A 16,570-nucleotide genomic window follows, 5' to 3' on the forward strand; every position below is an offset into this window, starting at 1 on the left:
GGTGCTCGGAAATCACAGAAAATTCAATCGAAACGTGAATTCACATGAATTCGTGAATTAATATTAAATGACGTGGTGTCTTTGAACTTGACTCGTCATTGCTCATAAACGCAGTTTAAAGTTCAGTTCAGACTCAGAGAGCAATTAAAGACTGAAAGTTTTTACAGTTTATTTGCTGATTAGCGCGCAAACCATTAGAGAGTAATATTGAACTTTTTGACCATTTTTTATTTGATACTGAATGTGTGGTTTTTATTTACTGTAAGCTGTCACTTTTGGAAATATTTCACTCTGAAGTGAAACTACAGAATGTAAGTTTCACATTTTGAATTGGGGTACTGATTATTTCAACTAAATACATTATACATAAATACATTTTTCCAAGATGCTCTCATTTTTTCCATTCTTTTTTCTATTTTATTGTTATTTTTTCTATTTATAGTTTTAGGTTTATATAAACTAGTCGAATATTTTTCTTTTTCTTCTTGATTTATCATTGTACAGTATTCTTGTTTTTCTGGTTGGTAAAACAAATAAGTACAATAAAATGAAGACCGTCACTGTGCACATTCCGATCCTATCCACAAGGGGGTGCTGGAGCCCAGGCTGTACAGTTTGTGTAACAGCGACGTCCTTTGCAGAGTCATGTTTGTTGTGTTGTTTAACCGGCGTGAAGCCACAAGGACGGACGGTCTCTCCTGCAGCATCAAGGCACACCACGGACGGTACCGATGACAGAAGTCACCGTGTGCGCAGTACGCTCAGTCACTTCTCGTCACTTTGTTGGCTTTTCGTCGCACTCAAGGGGTTTGGAGCTGGGTAAGCTAGCAGACCTGCTAGCTTCTGTGAGCTAACCTCTGCAACTGACAGGTGGAGTGCGTGCATCGTTCAAGTTGACCCCCCACAAGGTAATAGTTGCACTTGGCAGCAAGAAACGCGGTTTTATTGACAGCAGATATTTTTTTGTCCACATTTGGGAACATTGTGGTTGTAAAGTCGAATTTCAAAAATGAAATGCAATACCAATACCTCAATACCTTGTCTTCTGGTTCTTCCCAGCAGGAGTCATGGTGCTGGTACACAGCTACTGTGAAGCCGACTTCCCCATTTCCCGCACTTGGCTGGATGAAGGCATCTCCCCCTGCTTCTACTTCACTCTCGTCCCTGCTGTCCTGCTCACCGTCTCCTTCTTTCTCGGCACCATCCATTGCATCTTCTACCAGAAATATGGCACAGCTATGGAGCCCAAGTTCATCCCCCGCTCCCGCCTCTACACACTCCAACAGGCCATCTCCATCCTTCTTTTGGTTCAGTTTGCTGGCGGGATGGTGTGGCGAGCCACACGTGGAGAGGAGTTCCCGGGCTATGTGGTGCTGTATGGCTGCTTCTGTGCCCTGGCCTGGGCTTGGGCTATTGCCTTGCTAAGAATAGAAAGGCGAAGGGTCCTGTTGATGGACCGCACGCGGGGACACAGCACAGCGCTGCTGCTGATCTGGGCGGTGGCGTTTGCAGCTGAGAACCTGGCATTTATCTCCTGGTTTAGTCCTCACTGGTGGTGGGGCCTGGAGGATCAGCAGCAACAGGTAGGAGAAAAAAGTTCAGCTTTTACAAGGACACTGTCACAGCATTGTTTCAGCAATGTGTGTTGTTGTGGTTGTGTGGGCGGCAGTGACTCAGTAGGTAGAGCAGGTCATCCAGAAGCCAGAAGGTTGGTGGTTCGATCCTTGCTCCCTCCACCCTGGGCAAGACTGCCTCCAGCGTTGCTCACACTGGTGAATGAATGAATGAATGTTTGGTGGTGGTCGGAGAGGCCGTAGGCGCGAATTGGCAGCCACGTTTCCGTCAGACTACCCCAGGGCAGGTGTGTCTACAGATGTAGTATACCACCACCAGCGTGTGAATGAATAATGTGAAGCGCTTTGGGTGCCTTGAAAAGTGCTATAGAATCTAACCCATTATCATCATTATTATTATTATTATTATTAGTTAGCACTGGTGGAGAACTGCATGGCATCACACTGCGAGCTGTGACGCCCTTTCACGGAGCACAACAAGGTCTCTTATGTTAGCTTGCTTGATAGCGTTCACATTGCTGGGTCAGGTCATTGTTCACTCCCCTGAAGCACATGGATCACGACTGTCATCATGTTTAATAATGGCTTTCTTAACAGTGTTTATGGCTCAAAGGTTGGTTGCAAAAGGCGTGTCTGCTTGTCATTCCGCTCAAGTACGTGTTGTCAGTCTTGTTTCCTGTATAACAAGAATGCTGATTCACAGAACAGACTCAATATGAATGTGCTCCCTTTTTGTTTTTGCTGAGTCATGTCTCACCCCTCCCACTCCACGCACTTGAAGCTGAAGGGCTTATCTGTTGCGATCATGACTTTACCCGCTCGCTGTGTTACACGCGCCATAACGTGCACTTTTACCGCCATGATTCTGTGTTTCAAGTGTCCATGAAACCCCTCAGGTCCAGTTTGCCCTGTGGCTGATGCGCTATGTGGGCACGGGACTGCTCTTCTTGGTTGGTCTCAAAGCCCCAGGGTTGCCACGGAGACCATACATGCTGCTTATAAATGAAGACGAGCGGGACGTAGAGCAGGGCGCGCAGGTACTGATGTGCAAAAATGCCAAATATATACAGTGGAACCTCAGTTTTTGTCATGAATCTGGTCTAGCAAGCACAGGGATGAGTGGAGGGAGGAGGGGACGGGATAGCCCCGTGGACGCCGTTTCGTTCTAGTCCGTTACAAACTTTAAAGAGTAGACGGCTCTCACTCTATACCTGCTCGCTTGAACTTTATTGCAATCATCATTACACACACTGGCCCCCCGCTCTGTCTGTTATGTGTCGCCGTTAAACTGTTCCCCCTGCAACCTGTGTTAACTGAGGCAGTGGTTCTCAACTGGTTTGGCTGCAGGACCCACCATCACCCCTCAGTGACAATTGGTGACCCAAAATGTGGAATTGTTTCAACTTAAAACAGCTCTTCATGGCGCACGCTCTTCTCCAGCAGATATCTGCAGCTGTGTGCCACGTCAAGTCCCCACTCGACGTCCTTCCCCTACCACTCAAGCTCGACAAAGTCACCCATAAACATGGCATGCACCTCGTGGCGCCATAGCAAACGGGTAGCACGGACAAGAACGCGAGGTGCATTCACGGACATTGAGGTTTTTTTTGTTTTTTTGGGTCCATGCATGGGCCCGCAACCCACCAGTTGAGAATCACTGAACTAAGCAAGCTTTCCATTACAATCCTATTGTAACATCCGCTAGCTTCGTACTTTGCTAGAGTGCTAACAGTGTAGCCGCATGAGGAGCAATGCAAGGTAACATGGCAGAAATTGAATTAGGAGGGGAAAAAAGATGATTGCAAAGCCAATTGCCACCCGACCCAGTCCTCCCATCTGTGGAGATCCAGAGCCTTCATCCCAACAGTCGCCACTGCACAGTAAATGCAAATGGAACAACGCAAAATGGTGCGGCCTCACAGAAAGTGTTGTTTGCTACAGGGGAAAATAAATATGAATATTTAATACAGTTGAAAAGCCAGCATTTGGAGAAATGCTGCAAACAGACAGTACGACTTTCCAACAGTGAAATATGACATTAAAGGTAATACTCCATTATGAGTGTTCGTTGGTTTGTTTGCTAAATTACCATAACATTAGTGGTTAATTTGGTCTGAAAGTCATGGTAATATTGTTTATCGTCAATCATTCGGGGGACAATAAACATGTCAAAAAGTACCTGCATTGTTTTGTAACTCAGTTAAATGATAAAGTTGGTTCAGTCATATATTTTTTCATGGTACTTTTCTTCATCGAGCTCATAGAGCCAATCTGGTGTATTGTCTCGTCTCGTGACACCCCCAGAGCGTCTACAAATAAACACACACACAATAAAGATGATTAGAGGATTTCCAGGCTAAAATCTGTCTACAATGTCGCCACTGTCAAAGAGCCCTTATCCATTCTTCACAGTCACCAATGCATGGATGCTTTGTTCAGGGACTCGACTAGTAAGTCGGCCGTACTGTTTAGTTGTACGATACCCGAGACATATTTGTGGCAAACCGAGGTTCCACTGTACCGTATCTGTTTGTCCACCTGGTGTTACTGAATGGCTCCTTGAATCCATGTCAGAGCCTCTTGGGCAGACCAGACCAGAACCAGTCCACCTGGCAGGGCTTCAGGAAGAAGGTGCGCCTGCTTTTACCGTACATGTGGCCTCGGGGCAGCATCTGGCTCCAGCTGCTTGTCCTCTTCTGTTTGGGACTCCTGGGAATTGAGAGGGCAATCAATGTCTTTGTTCCTATTTACTACAAAAACATTGGTGAGCACACTGTACAAGCGATCTTACTCGGTGCTCCATGTTTTGATAACCTTTCTGTCGTCCTCCCTCAGTGAATGAATTGACGGATGGCAGCAGCTGGCACACTCTTGCCACCACCGTGTGCATTTACGTCATGCTGAAGTTCATGCAGGGCGGGGGGGCAGGTAGGACCCACAGACACATTGACCCCGTGGATGCTGAGTCAGCTCTGGAGAGTCACGGGAAGCCAAAGGTGCTAGGGATGTCCCGATCCGATCTTCAGGATCGGGGATCGGCTGCCAATCCGCTGTATTCTGAAGATCGGATCATATCGGGCCAATCCGTTTGCCTTATAACGTTGGTAACCCTGGGCCTCCAACACGGTAGGTGCGGTAATGCGCCTCAAAGTTGGTCGGTCGCCAGTCGACTCCCGCCACCCGCAAGAAGAAGAAAACACAACACCACAAGAGATCGAAAGCCAATATATAAAGATGGAAAGCCAAAAAAAATGTGGATTGGGACATGGCTAAAATGTGCGCTTTGCATGTGACGCCATCTCGTCTCTCACAGGCTCCTCAGGGTTTGTCAGCAACATGCGCTCCTTCCTGTGGATTCGGGTGCAGCAGTTTACCAACCGCGTGGTGCAGGTACGCCTCTTCGCTCACTTGCACGCCCTCTCCCTGCACTGGCACCTGGGGCGCAAAACCGGCGATGTGCTGAGAAGCATCGACCGCGGCACCTCGTCCATTAACAGCTTGCTCAGGTGGGATGGCCGCGCTCATGCAGTCCCAATTATGGGGCCAACAACATGAGTATTAGCAATTTGTCCTCCGTTTGTTCATTTTAGCCATGTCCAATATTGGCTTGCAAATTAGATATCAATGCTTGTGAAGCGCTGCAAGGGTGGAGTACGGCACCTTTATTTTATACTTCTTCGCTAATATCACTCAGGAAGAGGGGGCAAACACTTTTTCACACCACTGTATATGCTGTTACTCTGCATTATGTAAATGCATGCTGTTGCCAGCCAATAAATGCCTTTACTTTTTTTTTTTTTTACACACAAATGTGTGGATTCTTTTCTAGTGGGGAAAATTTCAAACAAGAGTTTGTTTCTCTCTCCACAGCTACATTGTGTTCAGCATCTTCCCAACGATCGCTGACATTGTCATATCCATCATTTATTTCATCACCTATTTCAACGCCTGGTTTGGCCTCATTGTCTTTGTGTGCATGACCCTCTACCTCAGTGAGTAAATATCACCAGATGCTTCAGAGATGCTGCACTCTGCTCAGCTGTCATTCTCAGGCATAAACGCTGCGTACTTGTCCACCAGCTCTGACCATCATCATCACGGAATGGAGGACCAAGTATAGGCGAGACATGAATCAGCAGGACAATAATGCAAAGACGAAGGCTGTGGATTCCTTGCTGAACTTTGAGACGGTAAAATACTACAATGCAGAGAACTACGAGGTCAGTCGCTTCGAGGACGCCATCTTGAAATACCAGGTGTGTCAAAGGCCACACGTTGTCCAGAGTCTGCTGTAAAGATGCAAAAGTATAATGTCTGTGTGTATCATGGTTGTGTCTGTCCACACTGCAGTTGTCAGAGTGGAAGACCCAGGCCTCCTTGGCCCTCCTCAATCAGACCCAGAACGTGATCATCGGATCAGGCTTGCTGGCCGGCTCCCTGCTCTGTGCCTATTTTGTGACAGAAGGAAAGTTCCAGGTGCTGATATTTGAACAACATTTGTGTTTTGTTGAATAAACCCCCACCGCAATGCAAGCTCAAACGTTTCCATGTGGAATCCCAGGTTGGCGATTTTGTTCTGTTTGGAACGTATATCATCCAACTGTATACCCCCCTCAACTGGTTCGGAACCTACTACAGGTAAGAACATGCAACTCCGCTAGTTTTTTAGGCTATGAGTATGGTGGGGGGGAGGGCATTAGATACTTGGGCCTTCAGTGGAGAATTTTTCTTGGCAGTCTGATTGGTTGAAGACACAACACCATTTCTAATAGTGTTTGTAGTGTGTGACACGGGCCATCACTCCTGATTCTGAAGAACCGGGCATTACATAGATATGGTAACAGAAGCTGAAATCTGATTGGACAGAAAAAAACAACAACATGTAAACATACATTTACAGTGGTGTAAAAAGGTGTTTGCCCCCTTCCTGATTTTTTATTTTTTTGCATGTTTGTCACACTTAAATGTTTCAGATCATCAAACAAATTTAAATATTAGTCAATGACAACACAACTGAACAGAGAATGCATTTTTTTAATGAAAAGTCTTATATTTAAGAGAGGGGAAAAAATCCAAAGCTACATGGCCCTGTGTGGAAAAGTGAAGTCTTAAATTTGACTTGTTGAAACCTGCAGAGACCCTGTATAAGAAATGTGAGGCGTTTTGGGGCCTCTGATTGGACAGAATGCACATCACAGCCGGTGACGTGTTTTTATGTGGACATTTTTTTAACTCCACTTTTTTTTTTTCTTAATCTGTGTTTGTGTGGACATGGCCTTAGTTAGTTTGAGGATCACATGCTGCTTTCAACACAGGTTCTTTTTTATGTTTTATTTCAGAATGATCCAAAATTCATTTATTGACATGGAAAGCATGATCCAGCTTTTTGAGGAGGAAGTGGAGGTACATTTCAATCCGTCGGCTGCGCCATCATCTGTTATGCCCTTTTTTTTCTGAAATAATCTGTCCTTTGCCCTACGCAGGTGAAAGATGACGCCAACGCTGTGAATTTCCTCTACAAGATGGGAAAAATAGAATTTGAGAACGTTTACTTCTGCTATACAGATGGGTCAGCTCATGTTTGTCTGCATACATTCTGTGTCAAATGTGTGATGGCGGGCAGTCTGCTCAGCGTTTTGTTACCATTTCACAGCAAGGAGGTGCTCAAGGACGTCTCCTTTACAGTGCTGCCAGGACAGACTGTAGCCCTGGTACGTCTAGTCGGGAAAATAATCTGTGAAGAAAGCATCACGGTGATCTTTGCTGAACCTTCCGTAGGTGGGACCCTCAGGGTCTGGGAAGAGCACCATCGTCCGACTGCTCTTCCGCTTTTATGACGTTCAAGGGGGTTGCATTCGCATTGATGGTCAGGACATAGCCAAAGTAAGTGCGCGTGTGTGATGCTAGTAAGGTGGGAGGAGACCAAGATGACCCTCTGGTTTCTATTCTTTATGTTCAGGTGAAGCAGACGTCTCTGCGAAGCCACATTGGCGTCGTCCCGCAAGACACAGTGCTGTTCAACGACACCATACTGGAGAACATCCGCTACGGTCGCATCTCTGCAAGCAACCAGGAGGTGGAGGAGGCCGCCATCGCTGGAGATATCCATGACAAAATCATGGCATTCCCTGAAGGTGATTTAGAGATGGAGTGGTCTTTGTTACGGACAGACGTTTGGGTTCCCAAAAGCATGATGTCATGTCATGTTTCCTTTTGACAGGTTATGATACGCAAGTTGGGGAAAGAGGCCTCAAGCTGAGTGGAGGCGAGAAGCAGAGGGTGGCCATCGCTAGAACCATCCTCAAAGCACCTCAGATGATCCTACTGGATGAGGTGACAAAGCGATTATTGTGTCATTTTCAGAAGCTCAGAAGTCTACAAGCTTTTATTTCCCCCTTTTAAGCACGTGATGTGTCTCCACAGGCCACATCAGCGCTCGATACACAAACAGAACGCCACATCCAGGCCTCGCTAGCCAAAGTCTGCGCTAATCGTACAACAGTTGTTGTTGCTCACAGGTAGAGGGAAAAAAAAACACGTGTTCCATCAGTTTGTAGCTAATAAACTGGAGTTCACAGGTTGTCCACAATCATTGGAGCAGACCAGATTTTGGTCATCAGCGATGGTCGGATTGCCGAGCGAGGACGGTAAGCACTGTTTTGATTTATTTACGTAGGACCGTGCATATTGAGCGACACACGAGCACCAGCATCACAGTATATACGCAAGAATTAGCTGCAATAGCTACCTTTCACCTGCTGTCCGCAGACAGGCACCGTTATACAGATACCGCACATGGAATACATACATTTACAATACACATTAAAGAGATTCATTGCCAAAAATGTCCACACAAATACACTAAACCCTCGTTTAACATCGTGGTTACTTGGGTCCAGACCTGACAATGACAAGTACATTTTTGCAAAATATTTTCATAGAGCCTGTTTCCAACCTTCTAAATATGATTTTTAACATTATTAGAGCCCTCTAGACATGAAATAACACCCCAATAGTCACATTTACACTCGTACTACCCAGCATGGTGGACATGATAAGTGAAAATAAGACAGAAATAAGAAATAATATCGACTCACGCATGTTAGCGTTGGGAGAGTCACATTATCACAGAGTTCTTGCTGTGGTGGTTATTGTCTCATCAGCATAACACTTCTGACATCTAATGGCCAGTGTAGAATACTACAGATCACACTTTTTTTTTTTGACACGCTGACTTGTTAGATGGGTAAGTACTGTATGCCTTATATTTGTATTTTTACTTAATTTAGCAATTTTTATTACGCTTGAAAATGATTCATTTAGGCAAAAAATATACAATTTGCTTAAATATGCGTATTTTGTATGACTAATAAACAATAGGCCGCAGTCAACCACAAAACAGCGATTAAAAAAAATTTTTTTTTACTATATATTTTGAATAGCCTTGGTAGAATGAAGCCGTGAAGTGGCGAGTGGTGTGAGTGGCGAGGGACAACTGTTGTCATTAACTTGGAGCGCAAGTTACACACGAGTACAGCACGGCTTTGTTTTTAACCACGAGTAGTTTCTTGAAAGCCGGGTAGTTACAGTAGCTGGTAGTGCATTCCGTGACTGTGTCACTCTGACAGAAACGATCACCGGGCTAAATTTAGTATGGTTCCAGTCGGAGAGGCAAGCCCGTTCAAAACCTTAAAAGCCAAATATTACACGTTCTAAGGATATTATCATTTGTCTCTGCGATTATCTCAATAGAAGGGACAAATGAATGAATCGATACAAAGGGGTTCTGTGACTTATCAGTAAAATGACTGTCATTCCGTTCAAGACACGAGGAGCTGCTGCACAAGGGAGGCCTTTATGCAGACATGTGGACAAATCAGCAGCAGGCGCAGGACTCTGATTCCTCATCAGAGACTGAAGCCAAAGACTGTACACCTGAGAAACTGCAGCCACCATCCACTCCATCAGGCCACCACGGCCATTGAATGTACTTTTTGTTTGCTGTGTTTATACATAGATATGATTTCTGCTCCACATAATGTGCTTGCAGTCTTTTTTATTTAAAACTGTTTACATTTCCGATTGGGATACAGTAAAGCTTTTTTTTTTTTAACCTGTGCAATGTAATTATCCCTTGGGTGAGCACAACACTAATCATACTATGTTTTCAGTGTTAACCTGCCAAAATGTTATACTTTTTTTTTTTAATATTAAGCTTTAAGAGACATTTTAGAAAAAATGTTCTATGTGTGATAAGGGAATTCCTGGTAATGTTGTGGAAAGGTTTGTACATATGTTTCCTTTTCTCATGCCAGACAAGTAATTAGCTATAAAATAAAGCCATATTTTGTGCCACCGGGTGAGTGTTTGGTGTATGATTGTATGATTCTGTTATTTGTACACAAAATTTGTCTTGAACGTATTGTTCTCAAGGAATTGCCCTATCCTGTTGCAAACAAAATGTTTTTATTGCAGTAAAATAACGTTACCGCCGTTGTGGTGATCCCAAGTTAGCTCAAATTCCAAACTAGTCATGCTGTAGTTGTTTTTGGAGACACCATGGCGTCATTAGCGGAAGAGCTATAAAGTGCAGCGCGCCCCCTGTCGGCCACTGATGTCGAGAACAGCTGGAGCTTCGTGACGTCATTGTTAGGTCAGGGCGTGTTGCTAGCGGGGCGACGTGTTCAGGCCAAGCAGTCGTCTTTTCAACATCAGCTGGACTAATGTTGAACATTCACAAAATTGGACATGGATTTTAACTCATTATTTAACGATACAGCTATTCAGTTTTCCGACTTCCACGAGTTCACGGTATGTGGCGCTAATCCGCCAACTCCGGAAGCTAAGCTAACTCAAGGCGCCGAATTAGCTTGTTGCTAGCCTGCTAGTTCACTGTGAGGGTGTTTTATCTTTGTGTCACTTTTCTGTTTGTCGACTGAGCAGAAAGTTACCTTAACTTCTAAAGGGGTTTTTGTCGTGTCATACAAACGTGATCTGGGATTTGACTTGAAGAGTTTATGTAGAACAGGCAGCAAGTGCAAATGTTAGTGTTAAATACACTGTCGATAGCCGTTAGCTAGCTCAGCTCAATTTGATGTTAGATAACAACAATGCACACATTTCGACAAATTATGGCGGCAGAGTCACAATTCGTGTTTCTACACCAGCAGTAAGGAACAACAAAACACTCCCATTGTTCCTCAATACTCCTTGTGATGTTTGTGTTTACAGTTTCTGCCTGGACACCAGAAGTTGTCTGAACGAGTGAGAAAGCGATTGTATTATGGCCTGGAACAAGATGTGTCTCTTGAGGTCCTCTCCTCCCCTGTGACAGGTGAGTTGTTTTTTAAAGTTTGATAGGCATTGTCACATACAAATCTTTTTAGTCGAGGCGTGACGAGCAAATGTCCCCTGTCTTCTTCAGATATCGCTGTTGAAATCTTCCAGAAAAATGCCCCGAGCCCGATACGAAAACTCCACAAGAAGTATGCCGCGCATGTTGCCAGGTGGGCATTCTCAAAGCAGTCAAGTGCAACAACTGTACATTATTACGACGGAGTATTAGGGCCACATTGAGGGGAAGGGGGAAAAAAGTTGAGATTTTGAGAATAACGTCGTAAATTTACGAGAATAAAGTTGTAATGTTTACGTGTCAGCGGGAAAATAGAGCATAGCTCCACAGGAAGGAAGGAACTTTCCAGCGAAACAGAGCAGTTGCTCACAAAAGGTTAGCTACTAGTCCTTCTCACTTATTCTTTCCTTACCCCGCCCCCTCCACATGCCCAAGGCTGAAGGTCACATAAGTCTCCCCCCCCCTTTTCATAGCTGTCTCGGGCAATGCCTGTGACTACATAGTATTAAAATAATCTGAGACTTTGAGTATAAAGTCGTAAATTTACGACTAATGCTAATCAGTTTGTGCTTAACTGCTGTTTTGCTGTCACATTATAAATAAAAGCTTGCCTGAAGCAAGAGGAAAGTTTCTTCCTTCCTTCCTGAAGAGCTATGCTGTATCTTTGCTCTGACATGAATTACACCTAATATTACGACTTTATTCTCGTAAATTTACGACTTTATTCTTCTGATATGCAGAGTTTTTCCCCCTGTAAATTTGAGTTTATTCTCGTAAATGTAAAAAAAAAATTATCGTAAATTTACAACTTTTTTCTTGTAAATTTCCCACTTTCTTTTTGAACACCCCCCCCCCCTCCCCCCCAGCAATAATACTTATTTAGCATAGAAAGAAACCCTGTGTTTTATTTGCCGCAGGGAGGCTTGCATTTCCCCGTGTGCCATGATGCTGGCTCTGGTTTACATTGAAAGGCTCCGTCACAGAAACCCCGAATACCTGCAAAAGATCTCCTCGTCCGACCTCTTCCTGATCTCCATGGTATGTGCCTAGGGTTCACAGGTCATTCTATATGTAGGCATATCCTTGGGTCATTTTCGATTGACACATATCCTTTACTTTGCCCGGCCATTTAAGCCGTCTGACATTTCCAGCGAGTGTTTTTATGATGCGTTGACAAAAGCACATTTCTGCTATTTTTGTGTTAGATGGTTGCCAGCAAGTACTTGTATGATGAAGGAGAGGAAGAGGAGGTTTTCAATGATGAGTGGGGAACAGCTGGGAAGCTGGACGTTGAAACGGTTAATAATCTGGAGATGAATTTTCTGAACGCCATTGTAAGTTTGCCATTGTGTGTTTGTGTGTGTGTTCGTATTCCTCCTCGTTCTTTTTCTCAACCATCATGTCAACTCTTGCAGGAGTGGAGTCTCTTCACAGAGTCCAAAGACTTCTTTGATGCACTGAGCCAACTGGAGACCAGGTCTGTGGTTGTCTGATGCTGAAATGCACACCTGCCCAAGTGGGAGGTTTGTGTGTAACAATTGTTTTGTGTTGTCAGCATTGCAGAGCGTCAGGGGATGAAGCGAGGCTGGTTTACCTACACTGACCTATGTGTGTTACTGGAGCAATCAACATGGAGCCAAGCACTTACAGCCATCTACCAGCACTTTACCAAGGTAGGTGTGTGGGGGGATTTGACTTACAACTGCAGACCTGCCAACATGTAGGACCCTATGATTTCCACAGTAAAGGAAACCCCTAATTGGCCAATAATGTTAAGCGCCGACATAATGTGAATAAAATGGGTCATCGTGAGGAGAAGGAAGGTTTGTATGGAGTATTTCCCCAGCGTACCGCTCGATTTGTGGCGAAATCTTGTCGCAGACGCTGACCCGCCCCCTTTCCGAACTAAACGCGTTGAGCCGGCGGCCTGAAACGCCGGCGAAAGTTGGCAAAAAAACACAACTTAGAAACTGAATGGAAGCTAGCGGGGTTAGCTTGGTTTAGCAGAGCATGCTAGTGCTGATTTATTTTTTTTTATTCCACAGCATGACCAACAATATTGTTTGGCTTTTATTACAAACCTCTGTGAGTCAGGTCCCTAATCCAATAAAAGATCAAATTGGAAAAAATGGGCGTCAAATACTTTTAGGGTAGGACTAATCATTTGACATGGTTATAGATCCCTTTAAAAAAAAAAAAAATTTTATTTAAATACAAACTCTCTTCAGCGCAATAGTAATTTATTGATGGCCCCTAGTATAAACCAGCGGTTGCAAGCAGTGGCAGAGCCAGAAATGTTTCATTGGGGTGGCCAAGGTGAGACCATTACTCACATAGCGGTGGAAATAAGTTGATACCTGAAATGTGGGTTAATTATTTTTATAGTAATTCCACGTCTCAAAAGTGTATTTTGCATGGTCACATTTTGATCAAGTTTCACATGAGCACTGAAATAGATAAGTAATCATCCTCCATATCTTTTATTCGTGGCATCCTTCCATTTCAATGGGTTGAATTTCAGCTTCACTTTTTTTGACCTTACGATGGCTATGGCACCAACATCAAGGGGAGAGTTTAACAATCATGATCAAGCATTGTCCGAAGTATCGAAATACATACAACCAGTCTCTTCTTAAGGGGAATCCCCACTCACAGTGACAGGTTTTTACAGCTGCGCCATGCGGGGATTGGACACCAATATAAATGAAGTCCTCAAGATGAAACGCTCTTAATGAACAAAATAATCATCGGACTCGCTTACTGTATGTGTTCATATAATGCACACAGAGCAATGAACAACTTCATGCTCTGTACTTGCAAACGGTGATTAGTCACCAATTAGTTTGAAAACTGTGATTGCTAACGTTTTCATCATTTGACATTGCGAACAATAATATGTAATAATAAGTTGTTTTCATTGTTTAGGTTTCATGTATGCTCGGATTTTTGTACCTGACCAGTGTGGCTGGCCTCATTGCCACCAGCACTGTGCTGCACCAACTCAGCCTCTGTCCAAGCGGCCACACTCTGTTGCCACGCCCAACTCAAGTCACCCCGGCGCACCTTCGCACCTCCAGCCTCCACCCAGAAGCTCCCGCTGAGCTCCACCACCTCCCCTGTTGCACTCTGGCCAACCAGAGTCTGAACTGTCACACCAAAGTGCTTGGAGTGGGCCGACCCCGCAGGCCAGCTTCTGTTCTGACCGCCTCAAAGACATCTGTCTTGTATCTGTGGGGCTCACTCCTCACCTCTGTGGGCTCCGCATGTCCAGAGAGGGAGTTGGATTCCCCTGAGGCCTGGTCCACTGCTTCCCCGTTTCTTCCTGGCTGTCATACCACCCTCGCTCAACCGGAGCGCATGCTGAGAAACCACTCGACTCTGTTCGGCCATCGTGTATCGTGGCTGGCCTCCATCTTCCTTGGAGGCGCTGAAACCAATCCTGACCTTGGAATGTTTCCACCTGTGCCGCTTGGACATTGTCATCAACATTTTATGGTACCTGTAGACGAGACCCGAGCTCTCCTCATGCCAGGCTAGCAGCCTGCAGACCGCACTGCTAAAAGCTCATGGTCAAAGCAATAGAAGAGAAACCAGCACTGTTTTTCATCAGCTCCTCGCATTTTTATTTGACATATCTCCTATCTAGAACACACAAGAAGTGCACATGTCATATTTTGCTTGACTGCAGAGTCATCCTAATTTAAGAGGGTTTTCATTGGGGATTTTGGGGGCTAGTTTGCCTGTTATTTAACTTGAAAGCTATAGGATTTTGTGCTGAGGGTTTAAGTACGTTTGGTTTAAACGACGGCGCTTGGCGAGAACAACAAATATTAGTCGGTTTTTTTTTCACTAGCATGCATTTCTGGTCAGAGACGGGCCACACGCACACAATATGCTGCAAGTGCTGTTCTTTTTGAATGAAAATGCCTCCCACTATAGCTAATTATTGTCCTACTACAACAGGGTCGTAGTGCACCTTCTTTTCCTCTTTCTTCAGGGCTGCATATGTAAAAAGTGAAGGATGCAGGGCGCCGCTTTGATACATTTTGTGCTGTAAAGACGCTAAAACCAATCCAGTGTCGACCAATATACGCCAAGCTGAACAACATATCAACATCCGAGCTTTGTGTTCTAGCCAACAAAGCAAATTAGCAGAAAGAAGCCGAAGGCCAAAAGTGGCCACATTTTGCACACACCTTCCTAAGGGATCGTACATATTCTACTTTGCGTTTTGGAGCATAATTCCACCTTATTTAGTATGCTAGCGTGAGAGTGGAAGATTTATATCTGCTTGTTGCTTCACTCCAGGCGTGGTGCCATGGCCGTCTTTTTGACAGGACAGTAGTTGGGTTTCTTTTCAAAGTGTGACTTGCATCATGATTTGATGATTGTGACCCCCATGAAGCCGAAATGGTCCCCAGGACTTTGGAATTGATCAAGTTGCAATGACAATTTAATATACTTGGAAGCACAATGTTGTACATCTTGTCAAACGCAAATATTGGGGGAAAAACAAGACTATTTAGGGAGGAAAAGAACGCTGACATGAATAAAGAATGGCTTTCTTTGCTGACGTCTGGAATCTTTCGACTTGGAAAAACTGTATTTCTGACTTTCACTGTTCAAGTGTGCGGAAGCTTTGACATTTACACCACAGTTGAGACCCGGGGTGTCCAAACTCTTTCAAGCGAGGGCCGCATACTGAAAAATGAAAGGATGCAAGGGCAGCGTTGGTATTTTGTAAAGCAATATGCTAAGAAATTATACATATTGCAAGAAAAAAAACTGCATCTCAGCTTTGCGAGATTAGTAAGAATGTGCATTATTGGTATGAACTTTGGTCTTTTTTCCCCATTGTTGCTGTTTGAATTTTCCAAACATTTCAACTTTATTAATTTTTGTCAACTTTCTTTTCATAATAATGTGACTTAATTCCCATAATATTTTGACTTTATCCCGTAATATAACTTTTTCCCCAACCTAATTTTCCAACTTTATTTTGGTTTATTTATCTTTTAAAAAATAACATTTTTACCCCAATATTTGAACTCTATGCTACTAAAAGTTTTTCCTCGTAATATTCAGAGTGTATTCTTGTAAAATTATCTTTTAATATTTTCACTTTGTTATTGTAAACTTAGAGCTGTTTTTTTCCATTTCTCTTGGGGTTTTTTTTTGTCTATTTTCCAACTATTTCAACTTTCTTCTCATAAATTTTTCTCGTAATTGTAATGTCAGTCCAGTAACATTTTGACTTTATTCTCTTAACTTTTCCGCAGCCAAATTTTTACAAAACTTACAACTTTAGTCGTTGTTTTGTGTGTTTCTTGTCATTAAAATTTTCTTTTTAAGTCACTTTTTAATATTTCAACTTTATACTATTCAAATTAAATTTTTACATTATTCTCGTAAAATAATTTTTCTTGTTAGATTACAGCTTTTATTTTTTACTTTATTGTTGTATAATTACTGCTGATTTTTTCACTTTTTGCTGTTATTTTTTTTAGTTTTCTTAAGTTATATTTTTAGAATGTGCCGTGGTCCGCAAATGGCCCCCGGGCTGCACTTTGGACACCCCTGGTTTATATGACATCGCGTTACCGTGGAACCTTGGTTTTTGACGTACCGGTAAATTATTCCCAAA

At 43.7% G+C, this 16,570-nt stretch overlaps 2 protein-coding genes across 3 annotated transcripts; both read left to right on the forward strand.

Annotated features, from left to right (window-relative positions):
• The first annotated feature begins 631 nt into the window (after nt 1–631).
• On the forward strand, nt 632–9,922 carry abcb6a (ATP-binding cassette, sub-family B (MDR/TAP), member 6a). Of its 2 annotated transcripts, none has more exons than XM_054772308.1 (19): nt 632–908; nt 1,060–1,583; nt 2,471–2,611; nt 4,149–4,338; nt 4,410–4,502; nt 4,888–5,080; nt 5,445–5,566; nt 5,655–5,830; nt 5,925–6,050; nt 6,136–6,212; nt 6,914–6,977; nt 7,058–7,143; nt 7,228–7,285; nt 7,353–7,457; nt 7,534–7,708; nt 7,795–7,907; nt 7,998–8,092; nt 8,153–8,221; nt 9,400–9,922. In XM_054772308.1, the coding sequence occupies exons 2-19, from the start codon at nt 1,068–1,070 to the stop codon at nt 9,557–9,559; spliced, it is 2,559 nt and encodes an 852-aa protein (XP_054628283.1). In that variant the 5' UTR covers nt 632–908; nt 1,060–1,067; the 3' UTR covers nt 9,560–9,922. The 2 variants fall into 2 exon arrangements, with proteins under 2 accessions (XP_054628283.1, XP_054628378.1); XM_054772403.1 differs by having other exon boundaries at nt 1,063–1,583.
• A 259-nt stretch (nt 9,923–10,181) lies between these two features.
• cnppd1 (cyclin Pas1/PHO80 domain containing 1) lies at nt 10,182–15,499 on the forward strand. Its single transcript, XM_054773336.1, has 8 exons — nt 10,182–10,385; nt 10,806–10,908; nt 10,999–11,080; nt 11,844–11,964; nt 12,132–12,260; nt 12,342–12,403; nt 12,482–12,599; nt 13,852–15,499. Exons 1-8 carry the CDS (start codon nt 10,323–10,325, stop codon nt 14,461–14,463), a joined length of 1,290 nt encoding a protein of 429 aa, XP_054629311.1. The 5' UTR covers nt 10,182–10,322; the 3' UTR covers nt 14,464–15,499.
• The last annotated feature ends 1,071 nt before the right edge of the window (nt 15,500–16,570 follow it).

Source organism: Dunckerocampus dactyliophorus, chromosome 1, assembly GCF_027744805.1.
Source record: "Dunckerocampus dactyliophorus isolate RoL2022-P2 chromosome 1, RoL_Ddac_1.1, whole genome shotgun sequence".
Taxonomy (NCBI): Eukaryota; Metazoa; Chordata; class Actinopteri; order Syngnathiformes; family Syngnathidae; genus Dunckerocampus; species Dunckerocampus dactyliophorus.

Coding starts and splice junctions, on each gene's coding strand:
- abcb6a (XM_054772308.1), top strand. CDS start 1,068: ATGGTGCTGGTACACAGCTACTGTGAAGCCGACTTCCCCATTTCCCGC. Junction 7,908..7,997: donor AGATGATCCTACTGGATGAG/GTGACAAAGCGA, acceptor GTGTCTCCACAG/GCCACATCAGCGCTCGATAC. Junction 8,093..8,152: donor ACAGTTGTTGTTGCTCACAG/GTAGAGGGAAAA, acceptor TGGAGTTCACAG/GTTGTCCACAATCATTGGAG.
- cnppd1 (XM_054773336.1), top strand. CDS start 10,323: ATGGATTTTAACTCATTATTTAACGATACAGCTATTCAGTTTTCCGAC. Junction 10,386..10,805: donor CCGACTTCCACGAGTTCACG/GTATGTGGCGCT, acceptor TTGTGTTTACAG/TTTCTGCCTGGACACCAGAA. Junction 12,404..12,481: donor CTGAGCCAACTGGAGACCAG/GTCTGTGGTTGT, acceptor TTGTGTTGTCAG/CATTGCAGAGCGTCAGGGGA.